This window comes from Monodelphis domestica, chromosome 1 (assembly GCF_027887165.1).
Source record: "Monodelphis domestica isolate mMonDom1 chromosome 1, mMonDom1.pri, whole genome shotgun sequence".
In the NCBI taxonomy this organism is placed as follows: domain Eukaryota; kingdom Metazoa; phylum Chordata; class Mammalia; order Didelphimorphia; family Didelphidae; genus Monodelphis; species Monodelphis domestica.
The window spans coordinates 711,765,939-711,792,692 of record NC_077227.1 but is presented as its reverse complement, the minus strand read 5'-3'; the positions used below and the strand labels follow the sequence as shown (position 1 = coordinate 711,792,692).

General features: G+C 45.4%; 1 protein-coding gene across 4 annotated transcripts in view; it reads right to left on the bottom strand.

The window, feature by feature from the left end:
* Positions 1–5,405: 5,405 nt before the first annotated feature.
* ZFHX3 (zinc finger homeobox 3) overlaps positions 5,406–26,754 on the bottom strand; it is a 330,923-nt gene continuing 309,574 nt past the window's right edge. For 3 of the 4 annotated variants that reach the window (XM_056811489.1, XM_056811478.1, XM_056811476.1), the window contains 2 exons: positions 19,860–25,355; positions 5,406–11,757 (listed from right to left, as the gene is read on the bottom strand). In XM_056811489.1, coding sequence (XP_056667467.1) covers positions 9,875–11,757; positions 19,860–25,355 — 7,379 coding nt within the window. In that variant the 3' untranslated portion in view covers positions 5,406–9,874. The remainder of the gene's footprint in view (positions 11,758–19,859; positions 25,356–26,754) is intronic. The other variant, XM_056811484.1, reaches the window with a different exon arrangement.

Here is a 26,754-nt window from a genome sequence, read left to right as displayed (position 1 = left end):
TTCCATTCAAGCAGCAAGTAAGAGAAACCGAGGGACCCCAAGATGACCTCATGCCTATGCAACGCGTTCCCTCTAGAACTTACATTTATGGGATGCTACTTTAGAGCAGAGACACATTTTAAACAATCCTATGTTCAACTTTAGTAGCTTTTGCTGCCAAAGACCTCTCCATCATGATTGTCCGTCTAACTTCTAGACCGTTCACCTATTTGGTTATCAAGTTGACTTTGATCAGGTGGACTTGTCAGGACTGAATTAATTTCAAGCAAAAGCCATTTCTGTACTGGAAGGATGAAATCTCTTTCTTTATTTGATAACAGGTTTGCTTCCGTATAGAACTGGCTGACTACTTTGGCTCCCCTTTCCACACTGATAAAATAGATCCATACAGAGGAGCCATTTCTTCTCCAAATATTTATTTATTGTTCTTTTTCTGTTTATTATGGCAGCTGTTTTTACTGTTCTTCTCTTATGAAGTTTCTCTGAGGGAAAATGTTCTTTCCTTCGTGGCTAGCCTTCAATGCTTCGCACATCTGGGATAGGTGTGTCTACACTATTCTCAAGGGATCCTTTAAGACACTCCTGCTCCAAGTCTGGGCATCTCTACTGGCTTAATTTAGGCAGAAGCAATGGGAGAAGTTCACAGTTGGTTACATTTTCTCCATCATACTGGATTGTCCTAGAAGTTATCCTTCAAACACCATTAACCATAGATCTCCTTGTCTACCTGTCAAAAAATACTTTTTTTTTTTTCTCACACTACTAATATTGCCCCTACTTCAAACCTATGTTTGGAACTGAATGAAAAACCTTTCCCCTACCTGAGTCAGTATAGCACTTTTTCAGGTGAAATTCTGTATGAAAAGAGGATTTCAGAAGGAATGCTATGGCTGTTGAATCATTTTGGTCTTGTCTGACTCTTCCTGACCCCAGCTGGGATTTTCTTGACAAAGATACTGGAGAGGTTTCCCATTTCCTTCTCTGGCTCATTTGACAGATGAGGAAACTGAGGCAAACAGGGTTAAGTGATTCAATCAGGGTCACACAGCTAAGATACTGGAGTGGTTTGCCATTTTCTTCTCCAGCTCATTTTGACAGATGAGGAAACTGAGGCAAACAGGGTTAAGTGATTCAATCAGGGTCACACAACTAAGATACTGGAGTGGTTTGCCATTTTCTTCTCCAGCTCATTTGACAGATGAGGAAATCGAGGCCAATAAGGTGAAGTGACTTGTCTAGATTCTCTGAATTGTTATGTTAGAGACCCAAATTCCTTAACCATAACTTCAAGAGTCTGTGCAGCTAAATTCTTTAATGATTGATTAAGTGATGGAAAAGACAACTGGGCTATGGACAAGTCTTTCCCCAACCATCCCCAATCTGTTCTTCGGAGAACATTAATTGCTATGGATAATTCAACTGATAAAGATGCAGAGTTAAGACATTTGGGGAGATAAAGCAGGAGGGGAAGGGGACACAGCACTAGCTGGTAGGATACTCTAGCTATATAGGTAAGGAAAGGAGAGAGCAAGAGCATATGATAGCAGAACAAGCTTCTTTTAAGAGGCTGAGCAACTACTGATCCCTTTTTAAATTGCTCCTCCTCCTTGCTTTTTGGGGCTCATTTTCCAAGCCCAGGGATCCTAGACCCAGAATAAGACAGTTAATCCCAAAGTTGCCATTCCCATGTTAATAAGAAAGCCAAAAGGTGGATTAAATGGCTCTTTCCTCTGTACATCCCATATGGGATAAGAAATGAACACATCATAAAGGATCAAAGGGAAATTCCTTCTTGAGCCTATAATCAAACATTTCGAGGAGGCTGCATGTCCACAGAACTCAAGTTGGGTCATAGAAACCTGGGCTTTTATGATGTCTTTGCCAGTTCCTTGTATTAGGGGCAGTCTGCCTAACTGAATGGGAGTTCTTCAGGAGATTTGTTTTTCAGTGAGGAAAGCTGAAGGCCAGGTTCCCAGGAGGACTTGGTGCATGGACATGGGGCATTGGAAAAAAGAAGAAGGAGGCTCTCAGGTAAGAGACTGCAGTTAGACAGAGAGTAGATATGGAAAACTAAGTTCTGAGTGGTTATGGAGAACAGCAAGGCTCCCAACAGCCATCACTGTGGGAAGGAATCATTATCAGTAACTGCCAGGACCCTCAGCCATCCTTCTAGGAAGGGGGTCCCTGAAACAATGCAGCCTGGAAATTGATCCTATAGATGTCAGAGCTGCAGTTTCTTAGGACTCAGAAACGCATTCCTACTACCCAGGTCCTTGGCACCATGGAACTGTGCTTCCTCAGAAAGAGACAAGATTCGAAAAGTGGAAATGATGTTAAAGAAGAGACCTTACCATCGACCTCGCAGCTGCATCCTCCGGGCTGCGGGACCTTTCCATCTGACTTCTACCAACCTTTCCTAGTGTTGTCCAATGGGGGTGTGCAACTCAAATAGATGGAAATTGACTCAGAAACCCACAAGTTCGCCTTGTCTAGTTGTAGTTTATTTCTGTATATTTTGTCAAATATATCTCAATTCTATTTTAATTGGGCACTGGCCACACTGTTGGCTGACATCTCATCCCCTTAGCATTTTTCTAACCCTATTCCCTGTTTTTTTTTTTTTTTTGCACATAGTAAGAGCTTACTAAATGCTTTATTTCTTCATTGATTCCAAAAGCAAGCCTCCTCGGGCTGGGCTAGAGAGTTCCCAGTTAAGTCTGGCAGCCTGCATTTATTATAGAAGTTAAAACCATTCACCACAGTGTAAAAAGAAGAACAATGAAAAGTTGCCCCAACTCTAATAGCCTGGAGCACGCTAATGCTTTGGCCAGGCTAGCCATAGGCTCAGCAGCCCTGGATGGAGACTGGGGGGGGGGGTGAGTGGGAGGGGGCGATCGGGGAGGGCTTAGCACATCTGTCCTGCTGTAATGAATGTTGGGGAACAGCAGGTGCAAACCTCTCATCTTTCAATTTGACTCTTAAGCTGCTTGTACTCGGTGTAACTCAAAACCTGCTCTCCTTTTAAAAGTGAAATTTGGAAGGTCATTAGCGTGTTCCACCGGCTCGCCACTACAGACGTTTCTTTAAAGCAAAATTAGAAACAGCCACTTGACTAAACAGACATCAGTCTTTCTCAGATGTTACAATTCCCCGTTTTGGAGATAAGCCTCTTTGGTAACCCCAAGATTAATATCGACATCAGGACAATATTGAAGCCAGATTGGAAGGAAAGCCCAGCTTTTATTTTTTTCCCCCTTGAGAAGTGTTTTTTTTAGCACCAATAGTAAGAAAATGGCCCCATTTCACAACCCCCTCCCCAACATAAGAATTTAGGGAGCCCCCATTTGGAAGGGATCGTAGATGTCCTCTAGTTCAACTTCCTTATTTTCCAGAGGTTATGTGACTTCCTCAGGGTCCCAGAGCCACTATTTAAACCCAGGTCCTCTTCCAGATCCAGCTCACTTGCCGCCATCCCCTCTTTGCCTCCATTCAACTATTATGACCAAGGGTTTGAGGCTCATTTTCCTGTTTAACTGAAATGGAGCGTTTCTGGAGGAAGAAGACTGAAATTTATATTTTTTTCACAAAGGGCTGAAGCAGCAAAATTTCTCTGCAGAAATGAGTTCCATTTAAAAAATTCATTTAAAAAGTTGCCGTGTTAACCTGTCAGGTCCTGAAATAATTGTGGCCTAAGAAGGCAGCCCTGCTCTGGGCCCCAGACAGATGTTCTTTGTTTCCAGGGGGAGAGTGTGAGCAGCCTCTCTGGGTGCAGAGACAACATAGCATCACCGTGGATCTTTTGGGAGGGGGCACTCAGAAGCATGCCTTAGGGGAGCTGGGGCCATAAGGGAGTGATGCTTTTCTCACTTGCCTGGGACTGCAAGCTCTCTTGACCTCAGCTCAAACTGGGTTTCGTACCGACAAACAGGTGGGGAAGCCAGTTCCAAAGCTGCCTCCTTGTTATGGTCATAACGAAACTGGACTGAGAGATCAGGATACCAGGTTTTCATCCTAACTAGCTATGCATCTTTTCTCTTTCCTGGACTAGATGAGAACCTCACTTGAATTCCTTTCTCTGCAACTTGATGCTAGTGTGCCCTTGGGTCAATCATTTCATCTCTGTAGACTTTGGTTCCCTCAACAGTAAAATAGGGGGGCTGGGGGAATGAGGCTAGATGGTCTCCCTCAGTGATCCTGTGAACCTGAAGATTCCCTTCCAGCCCTTAAAAAAATCCTATGAAATTCCTAAGTTATTAGTAGGGTTGTTTCCTCTCCCCCCACCCGCTTGGCCTCAGGATCAAGGGAACAAACTAGGACGGCAATGTCTTGCTGAGCCCCCAGGAGCAGGTCAATCCTGAGCCCCAGGGAAGAAAGGGCCCCCTGCTGTCCAAGGGCAGATAATGGCAGCCCTTCCAAGGACACAGCCTGTTCATGGGGCCTTCCAATCCCAGCTGCAATAGATTTGTAAATTATTTATCAGCTGCAGCTATAAATTAGAGATGAATGCAAGGCCTCTGGGTCCCATCTTGGATGTGCTCCTTATTAATGAATTTCAGGCATTTTCTGCTGTGAGGGGTGATTTTTTTTTGATAAGAGGAACTGGTACAGTCTGTTGGAATCCAGTATTACCAATTTTAGCCTTTCCCAATCTCTGTTCTGCAGTGGTTCACCAAGCAAGGCTTTGCTAGGAAAGGAAATGAAGTCAAGCTCTTACTTCTTCAACTTTCTTCTCTTTCTCTCTCTCCCTCTTCCTCGCTCCTTTTCCCCCTCTCCTTCCCCTCCTCTCCCTCTTCCCTTCCTCTCCTTCTTCCTCTTTCCTTTCCCTCTCTCTCTCTTCCCCTTTTCTCTCCCTCTTTCCCTCTCCTCCTTTACCGTCTCTCTCCCTATTCCTCTATCTTCCCCCCTCCCTCTTCCCCTCCTCTCTCCCTCTTCCTCCCCTCTCTTCCTCTTTCTCTCTTCCTCTCTCCTTTCCCTCTCTTTCTCCCTCCCTCTTCCTCTCTCTCTCTCTCTCTGAGGAAATATTGCTAATCTGAGAATCTGAGATCCAGTTTGTTTTAGAGAAGCTGGGTGGGCTGCTTGCTCTCCCAGCCATCCTGTTAGGGGCTAGGATTCTTAGAGAGTTCTTTAAGTCAAATGCAACTATCTGCTAATGACTCAAAGAATCTGAGGGTCCATACCTTCCAATGGGATTGCGCCATGGCCATGGTCTCCTGGTACTTTCTTCATTGGTGACAGGGGATGGGGAAAGACAGCACATACTTTATGGTGAGTCCCTAAGTCGATTTCACTCCATGCACATTCACACAATCAAAGCCACTCACTTTGGTCCCTCTTGGAAGAGCCCTTCGTTCCCACACCCACACCCATTCCAGAGCACAACACCGGGTGACATCGGAGACAAGAGCTTTTTGCTCATATTTTTTTTTTAATGTATCACAATGAGCAGGAAACATACTTGATGAAATATTTTCAAAGGAGTATATTCAATTACCATCTACAATCAACTTAACTATGACAACAAAGTTTTTTTGTGACAAATTTTTTTTTTTAAGTTTTGAAAGTTCCATGTGGTTTCTGTTTCTGTTAGTCTCCATGTATTTTGGTACAGTTCGAGATCAGCATTGTTACAGTAACAAAAAAAGCTAACAAGACTACATTATAGAAAAACACCAAGAACATCATTTTTTGGTTTCATTTGCTCTATTTTTTTGTACATTGCAAAGGCTGTTCATATACCTCTTCACCTCAGGGTAACGTTTATTTACGTTTTCTGTCCTACCCAAACTCCCCCCTCCCCCCAAAAGAAAGTAAACAAAAAAACTAGTCAAAGCTTTGTGTTTCACAGTGGGCAGTATCTCAGCGCCAACAAACCAACCAACCAACTCAATTTCTGCTTCTATTTAAAATGCTTTAATTTAATTTATTATTTAAAAAAAAATATATGTCCATGAACATCAAGTGCACTGGCTTGGGTTACTGCCTCTCTCTTTCCTGCATCTTCCTGACATGCCTGAAAAACTCAGGTTTCTTTAACACATGCCAACTGTTTTACTTTATTTTCAATTCTGTAAAACTTTGGCCACATTCATCTCTTTAAATAGTTTTTAATTTAAAAACAAATGAAAAACCTGCTAAGTGTTTTAAATCTTTTCCTTGTATTGTGAGGGGTTAGGGGTGTGTGCCTGGGGAGGGGACATGGGAGATGGAAGGCTATCTTCTCCCACCTTTTTTCAAGGGGTGGAAGGAAAAAAGAAGGGGAACTTTTGTGGATTCATTTGGTGCTATGACAAAAGAGTCGTAGCCAAATCCAGCCTCATCACTCTTCTAGCTGGGGTGAATGAGATGGAAACCACGTTTTGTAAAGGATTAAAAAACAAAACAAAACATGGAAGGGGGTGGTGGTGCTGAATAACTCTCATCCTTCTACCAGGCAACAGACAGGCCTAATTCCCAGATGGAAACTACTCTAAACTGGAATCAAGGTATTCGTCTATTTGAAAATGAATTTGGACAAGAATTTGCCTGCTTAAAAAAAATCACACTGATCACTCAGCCACCTTGGGGAGAAGCATATTAGTTTGCTTGAACCTCACTCTCTAACCATCGCTATTCTGCTATTCCTGGGGCTGCCTTCCAAGCAGAGAATTCTTAATGGATGCAAATGTGCCAACTTGGGACTGAAGAGAGATCATTTACTCTGTGCATCCTACTCTGGGTTGAAAGAGGTTTGGCTAGTCACTAACATCTGGGAAAGAACAATTAGATGGAAGTTAAGGCTTCCCCAACCCCAATGACTTGCTGCTTGCCAAAATTCCCGTAGGTCAGGGGAAACCAGGCAAAGCACCTGGTGGTCCCTGTGTACTGGGCCCTAACATCATCCAATAGCATCCGATCTGCCAGAGAGAGAGAGGAGGTAGTATTTTTTTTTGTGGGGGTGTAATAGAGTAAGAACTCCCAAACACCCCATCTTCCAAATCCTGAGGGATGGAAAAAATTCAAGGAAATGAATTAACATGTGGGGGAAGGAGGGGAGGGTAGAAATTGCACTATTACCAAGCAATATCATTTAAAAAAAAGTTTCAGAAGAGACCTAGCAGAATTTGACAGATAAAGCTAGTGTTAAATTGTTAATTGGTATCACATAGAGAACCAAAAACAAACAAAAAAATTCTATATGATACAGACACAGAGTAACATACAACAGTTAAATGGCAAAAAATATATATATATATTTCATAGAATTACAAACAAGATAAAATAATGGAAAACAAAAAACTGTACAACTTTAGAATTTAAAAAATGTTCATCTCAAACACAGGGAGAAATACAAGAATTTTTGTTAAAAGAAAACAGCTTGTTAAAACAGCAAATGGTTTGTGTACTTGTTTTTGACACCTTATGCTACAACTGGATACTGGTATGAATATTTAGATGGTACTCTTTAGTATTTTCTACTTAAAAAAACAATTAAAAAAAGGAATTTGCACTGTGCATCAGCCTAGTTAGAAATATGTACAACAGTTCAGGATCTGCTCTTTCATGAAACTAAAAACAAAAACTCATAAAAATAAAACAGTCCCGGCTAAAAAAAAAATGAAATCCATTTTCCTATCGTGGAATGCTCCAGTCTTTTGCAAAGCCGATGAATGAGTGGCTTCAGCACTGGGGAAAGCAGCCCGAAAGGTGACAGACCAATGGAACCTGGTTCACAGTCTTCAAAGTTCCCTTTTGAAACTTAAGGAGTAGAAAGAAAAGGGAGGTGGGGATGGGGGTGGGGGAGGAAAAGGATGTCACACTTTGGGGCAAAGGGGTCGGGAGGGGGAGATTGTTTCTGTTGACTTTTGGCTACGAAAGTGAAACAGCAAAGCATTTATTTGTCTCCGAAATCTACATTTTTTTTTTTAGCAGCACAAAGTTTTCCTTTCAAAGTCCAGACCTTTAAAGATGAGAAAGGGTGTGTTGCATTGTGTTGTGTTGTGTGTTACAGGAATACAGAGATGAACAAACACAAGTGCCTCATGTCCGGTTCCTTTTTGTTTGTCTGTTGGGTTTGGTTTTTCTGTACACTGCTATCTGATTCTTGGTTGGCTGCCCCTCTGGATCATTCACCGCTCAGACTGCCTAACACAAGGACAAAACTCTGAAGTAAAAACGTGTCTTTTGGTATGTGGAATCGTCATTAACAGCTGCCTCTCTGCTTGCAGAAGAAGCACAGATAACAACCTGGGAAATCTTTTTCTCTTTTTTTTCTCCTTTATTTAAACTTAGTCTTGTTTTGTTTAATTCAGAAACAAATTCTCAAGTAACAAGAACCCTTTCCCCCTCTTCCTGCACCAGCAGTGAAAGGGTGTGTCTTTGGATTTTATTTAAAGCATGAAATTTCTTTTTTTTTTCTGAGAGGAAAAAAAAAACCCTAAACAAACCAAAACCAAAACAAACCCCTAACCAAAAATTTGTTTGGAAAAAAAAAAGTGCGCAGCCCAATTACATAAACAGAAATAAATGCTTTTGTTTTAGGAAAAGAATCTTTGAAGCATCTACCAAATAAGGAAAGGAAGAAGGCAAGGAAGAAAAAAAAACAGAGGAAAGAAAAATAAAAGATAAGTGCACGAAGGTAACAGACATAGGTAACTAGGATGTATACGCCTTAAAAAGTTTCAACTCCCCAACCAAAAATATTCTGTGGAGGATCCTAGTGACCCCAAAAACCCTTTGAACTTCTTTCTTTAGTTTTTATAAAATAATTATGCAGCCACCCTCTAAGAAATGAAGGCAGCCACCTTAAGTGGAAGATTACAGGATGGGGGATGGGGGAATAAAGGGACAAAGGGGAGAAAAGCTTCGGCGAATCAACGGATTGCAATCTATCTGCTAGGAATGAACAAGACAACATCAAATGAGGAGCTGTCAGCTGGACCATACAAAAGCTAAATGTACACAAAAGGTTTTTTTTTTTTCTTTTAAATCTACCATACTGCTTCAGTTCATTTCCAATGCAACAATCTACTCAACACCAAAAATGGTCATATCTATCATAAATACAGAAAGTCAGTTTTTTTAAAACTTATTTTTTTTAGCTACAAGTCCTCAACACTCTTTGTGTGTTTATTTTTTTTTTCTGAAAAGTGGGAGTGCTTAACTTTTCCCCTTGAAATTGGCTTCAGCAGAAAAGCTATCCTTAAAATCCCCAGAAAGCTAAAGCAGTTCACATTGTTTTTTTTTCTCGAATACTTTCTGCCCATTTTTAAATTAACAAACAAAAAAATCTTTTCTGGAACAAAAAAAAGAAAATATATATATTTATATGTATATATATATATAAAACAATGATTCTGAAAACAGAACAAAGTGTGAGCGATTGACCTGAGAATAAAAAGACATTACATTTCTTTTTTCTTTTAGCAAGCCATTGGTATCTGAATGCTAAGATAGCAAGAAATTTAAAACTGTAACAAGGTGGACTGCTTTCCCATACAGTGCATGCCGGACTCTGCTGTGCTATCAATTGGGGCGTTATTGAAAAGGGGCAATATACAAGGGGGTGTAAGCTCCAAAGACAATGAGGAGGCCCTATGGACTTCTGTCTCCCAGACCAATAGTACCTTCAAAAGGACAAAATGTAACAGTTGGTATTTTATAGTAAAAGAAAAAAAAAGGTAAGAATGTAAAATCACCGGCATAGATAGTTATATGGGAAAACAACCCACTCTTTTTCTTTTTTTTTTCTTTTTTTCTTTTTTTTTTTTTGGTTAGAAGCTTTGGAATTGCAGTTAGTCTATTTTTGAAATTGGTTTGTTATTAATTTTTTTATTTAAATTCATTTGTGTGTGTGTGTTTGTGTGTGTGTGTGTTTTAAATTGTTCATCTTCAAAGCTTACAATCTGAAGGGGTCCATTCCTACACTAGCTAGACCAGGGTCCTGGGGGGGGCAGCTGGGGGCCGGGGGCCCCTCGGCCGGGCTGGCTGGCCCCTCGGACTTTTGGCTAAGATCCGTGTCAGACTCCTCCGAATAGTCGTCTGTTGGCATCGAGGGCTGAACCCCTGAGGTGCTGCATGAACTTGAGGTAACCGTTGAAGATGAGGAGAGAGGAGGAAAAGAAGCAGGCTTCCCAACCGAAGCCCGAGGGACCCCTGGAGGCCAAGACTTTCTGGAGGAGGCGTGGGGGGAAGCGGAGGAGGAAGAGGAAGAAGAGGAGGAAGAAGAGGAAGAGGAGGAGGAGGAAGAGGAAGAGGGGGGCGGGGGGCTGTCGTTTGAGTGAGCGGCAGACTGCGAGGTAGATGCGGTGCTAGGACCGGGGAAGCAGGCAGAGTGAGGTAATAAACTAGGGTGCTCTTTGGCGTTTCTTGCTGCTCTCGTGATTGTTCTGTGTTTGTGCAAGGTCGACTCGAGATGTTGACTCAGCGCCTCGTCCCCGCAGAGGGTGCTCTCGCAGGCCAGGCAGTGGTAGGGGCCCCCGCTGCCCCCGCCGCTGGACCCCCCGACGCTGCCGCCGCCGCCCCCGCCGCCGCCTGTGGGCACGTGGAGCACCATCTCCTGCAGGCTCGCCGCTGCCTGGCCCAAGAAGCAGAGGGACTTCAGGTGGCTCGTGGCCGCCTCCTCGTCGCCGAAGCTTGCCCCGCACTTGCGGCAGACCAGCTTGTACTGCACCTTTGGAACAATGAAGGGGTCGGAGAGGGAGTCCACACTTTTGCTTTCTGCTTCTGGCTCTTCTGGGGGTTTCGGCAGGAGGGGGGACACCTCGCGGGGTGCACTTTTCTGCTCTTCTTGTTTGGGGGATTCTTTGGCAGGGTCTTTGTCCGGGGAAGCAGCCCCCGGGGGGACTGGGGTTTGGCTTGTTTTGGGCGGCTGCGGCTGCTGCTGGGGGGCTGGCGGAGGCGGCGGCTGCTGCTGCTGCTGCTGCTGTTGTACTTTCTGCTGCTGCTGCTGCTGCTGTTGTTGCTGTTGTTGTTGCTGCTGCTGCTGCTGCTGTAGCTGCCTTTGCTGCTGCTGCTGCTGCAGCGCCTCCTGCAGACTCTGCTGGTATTGCTGATACTGCTGCAGCAGGGAGCCAGGGGACAGCCCCATCAAGGCCTGTGACAGCGCAGGGCTGTAGGGGAACAGGCCCTCCATGCCGTACATGGGCTGCAGGTAGCCGCTCTGCAGGGCGCCCGGGATCTGGGGGGCATAGTAAGGAGAGAAGCCAGGGACGAAGTAAGGAAGGAACTGGCTGGTGAGCAAAGCGGTGGGGTCCGAGGTCAAGGCTGCCTGCAGGGCCTGCAGCTGGGTCGGGTCCACCGCATACTCCATGGTGGGTAACGGGGCAGAGAGGGTGGCTGCGGGGGCCTCTCCTTTGTCCTTCTTGGGGCCCGCCAGGGTCTCCCCTTTCCCTTTATGTGCCTTTTCTTTCTCTTTCATTTTCTCTACTTCCTTGTCCTTCCGCTGCTGCTGCTGCTGCTGCTGCTGCTGCTGCTGCTGCTGCTGCTGCTGCTGCTGCTGCTGTTGTTGTTGCTGTTGCTGCTGCTGCTGCAGAGGCTGTGCAGGTGGCTGCTGCTGCTGCTGCTGCTGCTGCTGCGGTGTTGGTGGCGGAGGCTGCTGCTGCTGCTGCTGTTGGGGCTGGGGGGGCTGTTGCGGGGTCATCGCCATAGTGGCTTGTGCTGGGGTCGGGGAGCTCAGCGAGGCCGACGACTGTTTATTTGGTAATCCAGAGGTCGGAAGGCCAGGTGAAGGGACCGTCGTGCCAGGCAGACCCATCAGGTTCGGTTTGGGAGAAGTTAAAGCTAAAAGAAACGGAGACAAAGTAAAACAGGGACATCAGCCGGGCTGGCAAGGAGAAGAGCAGGGAGCCCGGGCACGGCTCGGACACAGAATGCCGCCCCAAGCCGAGGAGTCTCCCTCTCCCCCCTTGTGTCCCCACAGCCGTGAACTCGAGTCTGAGCATCCCCAAGAAGTCCCCGCATTTAGTCCTGAGAAAGTCGGGCTGCATCGGGGCGCCCCTTCTTCCTCAGTCTGAATGCACGGGCAGCCAGGTACACGGACATACCATGATCTACGCCCTCCCATACAGACAGGATCTGTACTCTGTGGTGAATAAATATTAAATACACCCGCACCTTCTCTCTCTATACCACGTGGTGCAGAAGTGTCATGTGACCATCCCATACTGTCTAGTCTATGTGGAGTCTCAAGATCACACACACTCCCATCACACCCACGATGTGGTGACTACATACACTATGACACTATAGACATACTCTGCGGGGTACAAATGTTATACACACTATCTGATACTATAGCTATACAAGATGTGGTATATAAATATTAAACACATCTAATATATATTATATTGTATATAAATAGTAAATACATTAATATATATCATATATTGTGTGGTATATAATTAAACACATCTAATATATATTATGTAGTATATAATATTAAATACATTATCTAATATATATCATATATATTATGTGGTATATAATATTAAACACATCTAATATCTATCATATGATATAAATATATAAATATTAACTACATTATCTAATATATTATACAGTGTATAACTACTAAATACATTATCTAATATATATCATATTATATGGTATATAATATTAAATACATTATCTAATATATGGTATGTAAATATTAAACACATTATCTAATATATCATATATATGATGTGCATAATATGAAATACATTATCTAATATATATTATATTGTGTATAAATAGTAAACACATCTAGCATATATCCTATATGATGTGGTGTATACATATAGACACCATAGGATACAAACTATAGACATACTGGCAGCGTATATACTACATCCACAGGTGTGGTGTCTACTTCTCTATATCCTATGTGGTGCATCCACATATTCTCTACGTGCTATCTGCATGTTATGCTGTAGACTGCACTGGACGCCACAGAGACACGGCACACACTACCTACACTCTAGGACGCACACTCTGGACACACGCTGTGGTTCTAGGCGGTTCCTCCATATTACTGCTGATGTGGAGAGGGAAGGAAAGGGCTGGAGAATGGATGCTGAGCCACCTAGTCCAGGAAAACAGATCCTGCCCCTGCCCCGTCTCCCTGGAAAAGGGGGCCCATCAGGAGGGACTCTGGGCGAGTTCCCGTTTCTAGAGCTCAGCTGCCCATTGCTGTGACCCCAGCTTCTGTTGGGCTGTTTGGAAGAACCCTGGAGATGCCCCCTTTGTGGGAGAGCTCTGAGGCCAGCGCGAGGAGACACAGTGTTCTGTGACCAATGGGAATGACGCAGCTAGGGCAGAACCCTCCAAGTGGTCACCCTTAAAGGCTCCATCTGGCCTAGGAGGGGTTCTAGGGTGACCTGCTCCAAGGCTTATCCTTCAGGGCTTGTCCTGATCACCCTCGGGTGACTCCTATTCCTTTGCTGCAGGACGACCAGTGATTTCCATTGGGCAAGTTTCCTTTGACCTCTCAGCCCCCAAAGCACTCCCCACCACACCTACTTGAACCACTGCTGATCCATTCTGGTCAGCTTGAATAGTTGAGTTGTAGGACAAGAGCTGTACTCTAAGCTTGGGACAGCTGGAGACCAGAGATGGAATGGAAAGTTGGAGGAAGAGAAGAGAAGCAGAGACACCATGGAAAACAAGACAACTACGGGGAATGTCTAGTCTTCTAGCACACTTGCTTTTCTCTGGGACAGCTTGCCCCATTCAAGAATCTGGCTAGGACCACATTGCTCTGAACCCTTCCTGTATTCTGGACCCCTCACTCAGGCAGCCTGATGAAGCCTGTGGAGCTCTTCTGGGAATCATGTAGTTAGAGGCATAAAATAAAAGCACCTAAGATTGTAAAGGAAGCTCATTATATGGAACTACAATTATAAAAATATCAGCAAAATAGGTTCACAAACCTCCTGATTTTAGGGATATGGAAAGAGAAGAATAAACTCTGTTCTCCCAAAATATCAAGGGAGCTCTCATAAATACAGAATGGGCTCATTCTCTCCTTTAAGCCCTTTTCCTTCAGGGAAGAGGAGATCAGGGCCCATCGGACAGTGCACCCCAAAAAGGAAAATGACCTTCTGAGGGGAATTCTCTGTGCCTCGGACAGGGAGAGGAAGCAATGCACATTGGACCATCATGCCTTCATCAAAATACTCAAGATGAAATCAATGAAAATAAAAATCTGGCTGCTTCGAGTGTCACCTTGAAGGGAACTTTAGTTGATGTTTGGTTAGGCAAAGGGGGAGCATCTCGACATTACATTTTCACTTAAATTGAGGGTGCCGGGCATTTATATATGAGCCCATTCAGGCAGGTCATTCTATGAACTTAAAAGTCATTTTATCAGCTCTAGTCCACTCTGAATCTGAGTTAGAGCAAATCTAAGGTGAAAAATGTCATTAAAAAGAATACTTTCTGCTTTCTAAGCACATACGTGGTATTATTTAGCATTAGGCAATGGGTTTGCCCAGTCATCGTTTCAAGACTTGGTATAAGATGGGCAGATTTTCAGAGGCTTACTCCCCCTACCTCAGTTCCATTCTGACCCATGATGTGTTTGGCTTAAATCCATGAATAAAAAATCTGAAGACCACCAGTGATTTCCTATTATTCAAAGCCAGCATCATCTGTAAAAGTCCGGAGCAAGCCTACAGTAGGTGGGCATTCTTTGAGTCAAGACTTAAGGAAGAAGGGCAGCTAAATTCTCTGAAAACATGTAAGGCACTGAGTTAATGGATAACCAGAAGTGGAAGGGATTTTCAATATCAAATAATCCAACAAGCAGATGTCAAGTGGGACAGATTTTTTAATCAATCTATTCGTAATCGATTTTGGTTATTGCTAGGACTTGGATCATTACATCCAGGTGCCCTAAGAAGAAAAATAGAAAGGATACTTGGAAAATAGGGTAATGAGTGGTTAGCCCTATCTATATATATGGAGAAGAAATCTATGCTTGAGGTATCCGTTTTCTAGGTATTCGTGGATCACGTTTCATGACATATCAAAGAGAGGAAGAGTCTAAAAGAATGAAGAGATCAAAGATGGAATTATTATTAAAAAGAGGCTATTAAGAAGACATTAGCAACTATTGACCTATATGCTTATTTTCTCATCTCTATTAAATCTTTATGACAATGGTCTCCACACATATCATGGGCATGCTGTCTGAACACACAAGGAAAAAGGGAGATAATTTTCTCTTTTTTTCTTCCAAATTTAATTGTAATATATTAAAAATAAATACCTTACAACACTATGTCACACTCTACACACTCACTCCACTTGGGCAGGAAGGATATGAGTATGTGTGGACATGGTGGGGACCCTGAAATTAAATTCCCCAAAGGCAAGCAATCACTGGTGGAGGGCACTAGAAAAGACAAGTAAATGCAGTGACAATTTTAATGAATGGCAAAGGTACTGGGGCAAGGGTCAAATTGTCCTAAACTACTGAAACCCTGGCTTGGGGGTGGCTATCGTTCCAAAGAAAAAGCATATGAGAAGAATAACAGGAAGAGCCAACACTTCAAAGTCTGTGTGCATCGTGACATCTGGACTTTGCAAGAACCCCAACATGCTATTATCTACATTTTGCAGATGAGGAAACTGATTCATGAATGTTAAGTGACTTGCCCAAATTTTACTTTTGAAAGACTAATAATCTGTAGCGTCTGACTTCTAATACAATGAATCTATTACCTTAGGCTGCCTCTCTGAAAATATATCTGGGACCCATCTTCCTATATGTTATGGTTTTAATTGTATATATTTAAAATTTATAGGGAACCATCTTCCTATACATTATGGTTTCACCCAGTCATTTATTAAGGATCTATTTAATATGCTAGACACTGGGGATACAATGATCAAAACAAAACTATTGCTCCCTTGAAAAAGCTTACATTGTTATCAGGGGAAACATGGTGGAACACTTCAAGCAAACATAAAATATATACAAAGTAAATACAAGGGAATTTTTGGGGGGAAGGGAGGAAAGGTGGTAGTAACAGCTTTGTGAGTCTTGGGGCAAAATCAGCAAAGACCTCACGTAGGAGGTGGTACTGAATCTTGGCTTTGAAGGAAGTTCGAGGTGCTGAGAAGTGGCTTTTGGATATGAAGGACACACTAGACAAAGGCAAAGACAAAGATGATGGGAAACTAGAGCCAGATGATGAACTGGAAATGTCCAAAAGTTAGAGATTAGGAGAGAAACTGGATATAGATCTGGAAGTAATCTGCATAGGAATGAAAACTAAGTAGAGGATGGAGAAGGGTGGAGAGGAGAGAGATGAAGATTGAGAGAGGGGGCAGAGAGGACCTAGGATAGAGATGAGGGGAATCTGTGCACCAATGGATGATGTTGGAATTTCTCAGATTTAGTTTGAAATATCATGTGAGATTAAATAAACATTTTTGCCTTCTTGTAACTGCTTGAACTACTCATTTTGTACAGATCTTATACTACTTAGTGACATTTTTAATAATGTCTCACACACAGTCTACTGTAGGGGAAAGATCTGTAGAGTTAAGACAATTTAAGACCTATGTACTTACTGGCTATATGATTCTGGGTAAGTCACTTAACTTTTGTCTTAGTTTACTCACCTGTAAAATGGGGATAATAAGAGCACCTACCTCCTGTGGCTATTGTGAGATCAAATGACATACTATCTGTAAAATGCTTAGCACAGTGGCTGGCACGTAAGTCATTTTATTCTTATAATAACTTTCTGAGCTAGGTACTATATGTATATTCTCTCCATTTTGAGAGATGCGATGAATTGCCCAAAGCCTACAGCTAGGAAGTTATTAGAGGTGGAATTCCAACTCGGGTTTCTCCTGATGCAAAAACATTCTTTACACTATTCCTTGCTTCTTTCCTTGTTAGAATAGGAAAATATCTGCTTGCCAAAGCTATTTCTCAGCCTCATGGAGGATATCTGATCCAGAGTCCATCCTGTCTAAATCTTGCTTGTACATAGTTCTTTGAGTGTCTCCCCCATTAGATTGTGAGCTCTTTGAGAGCAGGACTGCCCTTTCTTTCCCCCTCTTTTTTGGTATTTCCAGCACTTAGCACAGTGCCTGGCATATAGTAGAGGCATAATAAATATTTGTCACCTGATCTAAAGAGGGGTATGTTGTAATTGCGATGGTTTTTCAGATTATTCTGTCTAGATGATTTTAGGTTGAGTTCTAAAATATCTAATCTTCTCAAGTTACTTAAGAAATGACCCCAGCTGTGCACACGAGAAAAAGCAGGTGGACAAAGAATGCTTTTCTCCCACATTATGATAATTTGGTGGATGGGCAATTCATGGACTTATTCTATCAACACACATCTTTGGACAGCTAGTACAGGGAGACAAGGAACTGGACCCAGCATGGAAAAGGTGAGAAGAGGAAACTGGATTGTATTTTGATGATTCTATTATGTTTTCAATAGGCCTTTGCTGCCACCTGATAGAAAAGTCCATCTTCTCAATGCCAACCAATGGTTGATGCGCCATGACTGTAAGTTTTTGAAGTGCTATCATCTAGTAATTTCATATCAATTAAAACTGAAGACAAACCAATGGTCTATGTTTGGAGGGTGTAGCATCTCCCTTAAGATTATAGGAGCCTGCAAATAGCATCAGATCAGAAGCACACATGACTGGGAAAAGAAATGGCCTGGGTAAGGAGCAATAATGAGTATAGTCAACGACTATTAAAAAGTTACAGCAGGGGGCAGGTAGGTGGCTCAGTGGATTGAGAGCCCGGTCTAGAGACAGGTCCTGGGTTTAAATCTGGCCTCAGGCACTTTTTAGTTCTGTGACCCTGGGCAAATCACTTAACCCCCACTGCCTCGCTTTTACCACTCTTCTGTTTTGGAACTAATAAAAGTTTTGATCCTAAGAGGGAAAGTAAGGGTTTAAAAAAAGACACAGAGGAAGGCTTCTAGTAGGTTGGGGAGATCCTCTGAGGAGGAATATGTAGAAGATCAAGAATTGTAAAGGATGAACATGGATGAAGTGGAATGAGCCTCCTCATTAATAAAATCACACAGATCCACTGAAATAATGAAAGTGAACAAACTTGTCAAAGTAGATGAATCTATACACTTGTGGTGATTTACTGTGGGCACAGAGGATGATGACAAGAGGAATCTAAAAGGCTTTACTGAAGATGACCAAATCTTTGGCAAGAAACTGAAGACCTTACGGGCACAATTGATGTTTTCATCATTGCTGCTCATTAAAGGCAAGGGCAAATTTGTAAGTAAAAAGCTCCTTAAGAAGAGAGTACCTGAGAATGGGATTAGGGTATCTGGGCCACTGCTTAAAATATGGCAAGGACTGCCTCCTACCTAGGGATGGAATGTAGCTAACACAGTCTGGTAGGAAAGAGATTGCTTGGAATTATCCAAATCCAATCAAAACGTCTTAAAACTGTCAAGGAAGGGAGAGAGAGAAAGAGAAGAGAGAGCATTTATGTTATATCCAGAAGAGCAGTAGAAAGGACAAGCAATAAAATTAAAGGAACTAATTACAAAACTCCCGGCTTTGGATATTTATGCAAAAGTGAACAATGTTTGGAATCTCATGCCTACTTCTGGTCACCCCATTTCAGGGAGGACACTGATGAGGAGAGCAAACAGGATGCCAGATGAAGACTGGCTGAATGAAATGGGGAACATTTAACCTGAAACAGATAAGACTTAAGAAGGACATGACAGACATTTTCAGGTAGTTGAAGGGCTGTCATGTGGAAGAGGGATCATATTTATTCTGTTTGACCTCAAAAAGCAAAGCTAGTAGAGCTGGTTAGAAGTGGTAGCGACAGATTTTAGGCTTGACTAAAGTGAGAGGCTTCACAACCTGATCACTGGATTTTAATATCATTGGATTCCTTTGGACTCCCAGGTATTTTATTTTATGTGTTTGAAATTATTATTCTGAGAAGAGATCCACAGGCTTCACCAGATTGCTAAAGGGATCCAGGACACATCTGTGTACCCACACTCACTCAGAAGGTGAAATCTAAAGGCTACCCCCAAAGGGAATTCAGGGTTGTCCTAGGAGGTAACGGATCCCTCCCTCCTGAAGGTCTTTGAGCAAAAGCTGGACTGATCCTCTGTTGGTTGTGTTGTACAGAGTGTTTTTGTTCAAATATGGGTTGGACTAGCTGACCACTGAAGTCCTTTCCACCTCAGATTCTATGACTCTTACTAAATGAGAGGAAATGCTGAATCACGGGGAAAAGAAGAAAGGAGAGTTACAGTAGGGAACAAAACATGCCTCTAAAGGTTATTTTAGGGGACGTTCATCCATGTACTATGTTGAGAGAAGCAGGATGTGAAATTACTGATTGCCTTTCCTTAATATAAGACATCTGGTCAAATTGTAAATTAGTTATAAAGAAATAAGATTTCTGATAGCTTCTAAGATGGCAGCTACTGGTCAGACCAGAAGCAAAGGACATCATTAAAAAAGAGATTCTTCTTGTGAGATAATCTTCCACTGGCTAACGAAGGCTCTCCAAGAAGGATCAGGGATTGATTACAGGTAGGAAATATCACGTCATCTGACAAATCCTCTATATTGTTTTGATACCTATTAGCCAACAATAACTGAGGTCCTTCCATAATTGAGAAACATTTGGACAGAACTGGGCAACCCTCAGGCCTGGATGGAGAGCTCTGCAGCAGTTCTTAATGCCCTGAGGTCTTAGCAAATGAGAAAAATCAGAACAGCTCTTCTAACCACTATCCACTTGCCTAGAGAATCAAGCCCTGGGAGGTGAAATACAGCCCAAGGATCAAGACAAGCCTGGTTCAGGTCACCAAAGCCGAGCAGGGGATAATAAAAGCAGTGCCCCTGGACTGTACCAGAACCCACCTGTGTTGGATGGAGTGAAGCTTGGCAAAGATGGGCTGTTGAGGCCAGGGAGCAACACTGGGGGAATGCCCTGTAATGCCGGATAAGCTGTGGGGAGATTAAGAGCTTGAAGAGGAGGGTTGTCAAACATTCCTGGTTGCTGAGCTGCCAGTCCAAGAACTTCATTGGCCTTTTTGATCCGATCCAACTCTTGTTGAGCCATCAACTGACGTACAGTAGCTGGGTCAAAGTACTCCTTCTCCTTGTCCAACTGGCTTCCGATGGTGTCTTTAACTTTGGAGATATGCTGTTGAGAAAAGATATGGTCACGTACAGACAGCCGAGCGCTGTACTTGATGCCACACAAAGTGCACTCTGTTTTGGGTCCCTCATAACTCGTTTGGTTGATACCAAAATGCTTGGCCATGCTTAGCTTTGACTTCTTTTCTTTTGCTCTGGCATTCTGGAACCAGACCTGAACAACTCTCTTTGGCAGTCCAATGTCATTGCCCAGGACCTCACACTCCAGCATGGTTGGCGTCCTATAGTCATTAAAGCATGACTTGAGGACTTTCAACTGAAGGTTAGTCATTTGAGTCCGAAAACGTTTCTGCCCTGGCCGATCTCCACTATCTCCCGACTTTCCTGCTGACCCACTGGCGCCAGGGCTGGGGGAGCAGGGATCTGCCAGGCTGGATGTCTCACTGTAGTCCACTGTACCTTCATTGTCATACTCCTTGCTGTAAAAGCTAGGAGCCGGGCTGACCAGACCGGAGGACAACCGATCTTCGTATTCGGACATGGCCATCATGGCGGCTTTGGTCAGCCCCTCATTGGGCGCTGAGGAGGATTTGGTTTCAGTTGCTATTCCCGTGGCGCTATCATTATCTGCATTGCCTTCGTCTCCTGTGGTGGTATCTGTGATGGCCGTGTTGACCGAGGAGCAGTCATCATTGTCCAGCTTGGTCTGGTCAAAGTTTAGATTAACCGAGGACATGGAGGGACTTTCAAAGTCTTCTATCCCTTCCACTTTGATGGAGGAAGGGCTAAGCAGAGTTCTGGGGGACAGCTCCATGGTTTTACTCACCGGTGAGAGGGGGACCCCCTGGCCGTCGCTGCTGCTTGGTGGCAGGTGGGAAAAGCCGCTTCCATCAAAAATGTCTCCTTTCATCTGGATCCCGCCATCACAATCCAACAGCATCGCGGACAGAGTCAAGTTGTAGCCCGCTCTCTTGGCTTCGTGCCAGTGCCGGGACCGGATGTGCGCCTCTAGGGCAGTCTTGGCTTTGAAGAGCGCCCTACAGAAAGGGCACCGCCTGTGGGCCTGAGCCGGACCTACTGCCCGAAACTGCCCTTTCCTTTCCCGAGCTCGGGTGTTCTGAAACCAAACTTGCACCACGCGCTTTTTCAAGCCCACCTCATGGGCAATGTGATCTAACATCTTCCGGGTCGGGTTGGAATCCAGCAGGTACTTTTGGTAGAGGATCTCCAGCTGTTCTGGGGTAATGGTCGTCCTTAAGCGCTTATCTCTCTGAGGCTCTTCTCCTCCCGTCCCGCTGTCGTTTTCCCCAGGGCTGGCGCTAGCCTTCTCCTCCAGTTTCCTCTTCAGAGTGTTCATCGTGGAGGTCGGAGTTGAAGGAGACGTGGCAGAGCTCGCGGGGACCTGGGGCAGGGCTCCCGAGAGCAGCTGACTAGCCAGAAGTGGGTTACTGGGGTCAAACAGCATGAAAGGCATATCCAGAGTCCTGTCCAAAAACTGTGGGTGGATGAACTGGTTCTGCGCACTTAAAAAGTGAAGCTGCTGATGTTCTTGCCAATGTTCAAAGGAGGGGAATGCCAGCTTGCACTGGTCACACTGGTAGGGGATGAGCTGAGGAGGTAGGTTTGCCAGCTGCTGGGGTGTGGATGTGTGGAGGGGCTTGAGAGATAGATGAGAGAGCTGGGAGGATGGGCTGGGACTCGACTGGGGAAGGGCACATTGCGGGGGAGGAACCTGCTGGGGAGGCTGCTGTAATACGGGAGGAGAGGACAGCTGAGGGTTCTTCTGTGGGGCCATATTTGTCTTCTGTTCCAACTGGTCTTGTTGCGGCGGCGGCGGCTGCTGCTGCTGCTGTGACTCGTGCTTTGGTTGAACTTGCTTCTCTGGGGTTTGGTTTGGTTGTGAACTTGGAGGTTCAGGCTGCTTTGGTTTCTCATCGGTAGCTTCCATTTTCGAGCCAAAAGTGGAGGATTCATCCGCCTCCGTGGTAAGCTGCAAAAAGGTTGAAGACGCTGTGGCATTGGCGGAGGAGGCTGGGGCGCTGTAAGCCTGGGAGGGCATCGGCGTGCTGCAGGAAGAGCTAGTTGGAGTCAACAGCTCCAAGGCATCCATGGAGTCTTCGTTCTGGCTATCGTCCTGCCCGTCCTCATCCTCGTCTTTGTAACACAGCTTTTTCTGATGCTTAATGAGATCAAAAATACGTTGAAAGACTAAGTTACATTTTTTGCACTGGTAGTTTAAATTGCTCGTTCGGATATACCTGTCATTGGTCAGCTCACGCCTTTCTCCGTCTTTGCCCTCGCCCTGGTTTTCGTAGTTTTTCCTGGCCTTCTGTCGAGCGTTCTGAAACCACACGACAATGACGCGGGTGGGGAGGTTCAGTAAATTGGAAAGCTGTTCAAACTCATCGTCCTTTGGGTAAGCATTGGCATCGAAGAAGTCCTGCAGGACCCTCAGCTGGTAGTCGGTGAACCTCGTCCTGGAGGACCTCTTGCTTCCCCAGTACTCATGCTTCTGAGGTTCAGGAGAAGGCGGCCTCGAGTCGATCTTGAGTTCTTCCAGGCTCGTGATGGGTGGATTGCTGAAGTTGTAGGGCGAGTCTTTGTTCCGCTGTCGCTCCTTGAACAAAGTATTTCTAAACCAGTGCTTGATCACTTTCTGGGGCAATCCGGACTTGTCCGCCATCTCTTTGATCTGCTCTTCGCTGGGGGAGTTGTTGATGTCGAAATACTGCCGGAGAACGCGGAGCTGGTCGTCCGTGATTCTGGTCCGGGGCCTCTTGTTTTGCTGCTGGAGCAGGCTGGGATTGAGCTGATGTTGATAGAGCTGGGCCAGATCGGCGGGCAGAGGGTCAACGGGGCCGAGCTGAGGGGGCAGCTGGGCTGGCAACGTCTGCAGGGGCATGGTTTGCATCATGAGCGGTGAGAAGATGGGCAGCTCCATTGGCATAGAGAGTTGGGTGAGCGGTACGGAAGGCTGGGCTGGTGCGATTGTGGGAGAGGTGATAGGGGGGGCTGGTGTGGGAAGGGTAGGGGTTGAAGCCGGCTGAGGAGGGGCCGCTGGCAGAGGAGGAGGGGGTGGTGGGGGAGGTGGAGGTGGTGGGGGTTCGGGTGTCTGTGGCCTCAGGGGATAGAGTTTATCGTAGTGCTCTCTGTACTGCTTGGCGAACCTCTCCAGCTGCTTAAAGGGAAAGTAATTCTGATGAACATGCTCTTGGTGACTCTTCAGGATCAGGATGTTGGAGAACAATTTGCCGCAGGATTCACACTCCAGCTTTTCCAAACTGTCCCCCGGTTCCACCTTCCCACTCTTCTTCTGCACCTTCTGCTTATTTTCGTTATACTGGATCACCAGCTCGAAGCCAAAGTTCTCCAACAAGGCCTTGGTGGCGTTGCCTCTTGCATCGGAGGCAATGCGCGGGGGGAGCATGGAGGGCTCCGAACCCCCTCCGGGCGCAAAGTCTTTTTTGTCTTTGGGCTTCAGGGCATCTGGATGGGATTCCTTGGAGCCCGCGTTTCCGTCTCCCCGCTCCACATTTTCCCGTTCCCTCTGACTATCCTTGTCTTTTTCCTTGACAACAGCCTTGTTTTTCTTCTCTGGGTGCTGGCCCTGTGGCAGGAGGGCGGCCGTGTGTGCCTGGGAGAGGGAGAGCTGGCTCTGCTGTTGCTGCTGCAGGATTTGCTGATGGCTCTGCTGGGGGATCTGCACTTGCGCCTTCAAGTCTTCCAGCAGAGTCGGGCCGGCCCCCGTCAGCGTGAGGCTCGCTCCGCTGGTCACCGGCAAGCTCACATCCGGGTTGAGCTGGAACTCGGCGCTGGGGATGTAGAACGGGAAGAGGAGATGCTGCTGCTGCTGAAGCTGGAGCAAGGTCTCGGTGGTCATGGGAAAGTGAGGCAGGAGGGCGGGGTTGAAGAGCTGGGACTGGATAAGGGCCGCCTGCTGCTGGAGCTCTTGCTGCAAGTGCGCCTGGACCTGCGCCTGGGCCTGGGCCAGTGTCTGCGCCTGCTGCTGCTGCTGCTGCTGCTGTTGCTGCGCCTGCTGCTGCTGCCGGGACGCGATCATGTCCGCTAGCTTCTTCCGGTTGACTTCCTTGGGCTCGGAAGGGGAAGCGAGGTTGGCGCCCATGGGGTTCCCGAGAGGCGGCATCCCTACGCTGTCGCTCGGTGCTTGGCTGAGCAGACTGGAGCTCGGGGCTGCCCCGGCACTGCCTGCGCTGGTCGTGGGGAAGGCATTGCCACCCCCGCTCGTGTTCACCGGACTCGGGGCCGAAGCTCCCAGGGAGAGGCTGTTGCTGTTCCCGGTCCCGTTGCTAGCTCCGCCGCCACCCGCCGCCTCCAGTTTGGCCGCCCGAGCCTTGGTTTGGTGCAACACGGACCTCATGTGGATCTCCAGAGTGGAACTCTGGCTGTAAGCCACGTTGCACGTGTTGCACTTAAAGGGCTTGTTGTCCGGGCTGCTGGTGGGCTCCGGCTGCCCAGTGGCCGACTCCTGCAGGGCCCGCTTTAATTTGTGCAGATGAGACACGGAGTTGTAGTGAACCAGCAGGATGTTCTTTTGGGTAAAAGACTCCTTGCAGACGGTACACTTGTAAGGGCGGGAAGGATCCAGAAACTTTTCCATGGTGAAATTCGGGCCTTTCCTGAAAGGAAGAGCCCTCTTTGGTTCCGAGCCCGAATCCTCCTGGACCGACCCGGAGTCGCTGCCGGTGGGGCTCTGCTTATCCTCCAGGTCGCTCTCCTCTTCCTTGTCTTCCTCCACAATGATGGTGTGATCTTCGGCCAGGGAGGGGTCCCCCATGGCCAGGAGGTCCCCGTTGACCAGGAGGCCGCTGTAGAGCTGCTGGATGTCCGCCTCGCTCAGCTCCAGGTGGCTCGTCTCGAGGTGCTTCTTCAAGGCCTGGAAAGTCCGAAAACTGCGTTGGCAGAGGCAGCACATGGTGGCCGCCCGGATGACGTGGTACTGGGAATGGAGCTGCAGCTTCTCCACTGTCTTGAAGGCCAGGCTGCACTGGTTGCAGCGGTACTTGTACACGTGGCGGTCCGACACGGGCAGCTGAGGCCGCTTGGCGTGGACCTCGTTGAAATGCGTCTGAAGGGCTGACGACGTTTTGAAAACTTGGTTGCATCCCTTCTTCCAGCAGAGGAAGCCCGATTCCTCTCGAGCCGAGCCCGGGTCAGCAGGGGAGGGTTTCAGCTCTCCGCTGTGCTCTGCGCTCTCTGACGCCGGCAGCACGCTCTTCCCCAGATCCTCTGAGGTTTCTGCGAAATATATCAAACCCCAAAGAGAAATGAAACCATGTTAGAAATGTCAGCCAGAGTTTTCCACTGTGATAACAGCTCATTAATGCAACATGATCAAGGAAGAGGAGGGGGAAACCCGTCTGAAAGACAGAATCTTCTTAAAAGGTGGTTTTATTATTTTTCAAGCGCAGGAGCTTAGAAAGAAACATACAAATAGACTGAGAAAAAGAACTAATGAAAAAGTTGCAATTCACAATAGATCTTTATCGTATAGGATAAACCTTAGAATCTTAACTTAAAAGAACCAACAGGTTGATACAGAAGTTGAAGGCACATTGAAGTACTCTTATTTCTTCTGCCTTTATTTTCTTAGGTCTCACTCATTTTGGACTGGATCTCTCTCTCTCTCTCTCTCTCTCTCTCTCTCTCTCTCTCTCTCTCTCTCTCTCTCTCTCTCTCTCTCTCTCTCTCTCTCTCTCTCTCTCCATTTAAGTTCTAGAAAACTTGCAAAGGAAAAATACAATGTTGATTCTTAAAAACTCAGTCAAATCATACTGGCCTATAATTTGTGTTCACATTAAGAATATTTTATTACATACTTCTTTTAATGGGGAAAATTGTCCATCTATAAGGTGGAGGGCATTGCTATATAAAGCCAGAGGGGGAAAAAGATTTTCTTTGAACTTAGCCTACTTTTTCAGTTATCTGGCTGCTGAAATTTTTTGTTGTTCATGATATTCTACAATTAAGATATCTAATTTCACAAGTCAATTCTCTAAGTCTCTACAATGGGACAGGAAATGGCAGACCATCTCTTCTCACAAGGCAATTCTCTAAAGTCTGTGCAGTGGGACAGGGACAGTCTGTTAGAACTCATTGGGGTCATCAATATCTATGAATACCCTCAATCTTCTGCTTAATTAAAAATCTTTTTTTTCCCCCACATTAGGCAGGGAAAGATGACCATCTTAGGTTAGATGCTAACAGATGTTTTAGTTGTACTGCGTTCATTCATTAAGGTTGCTCTTAAATATGACAATTTATAATATACATTGTTCTTTTAAAGGGTGAAATATGGGGGAGGGTGATAAGCTAAAGATCTCTCCTTTAGGTACATTATAGGGGACCCTCCCCCCACCAATAGCAAAGAGCAGCATAAACTTCTATAAGAACGACATCTGTAGAGACACTTCTCTTCTTTATTCTAATGAAGTAAAACTTCACCCTTGAGAAGTAAAACAGAATCTTTAAGCAGGTTGGGACTAATTCTGCTGTGCCTCCATAGTCATTCTATTGGCTTGTGATGGATACTTCCTCAAGAAAATGACATTTAATCAACTAATGCTACCAGGCTCAGAGTTTCATTGTTTTGCTTCTCAGAAGCTCAGGCCACTTGGTTCATCAACTCAGTCCTGTT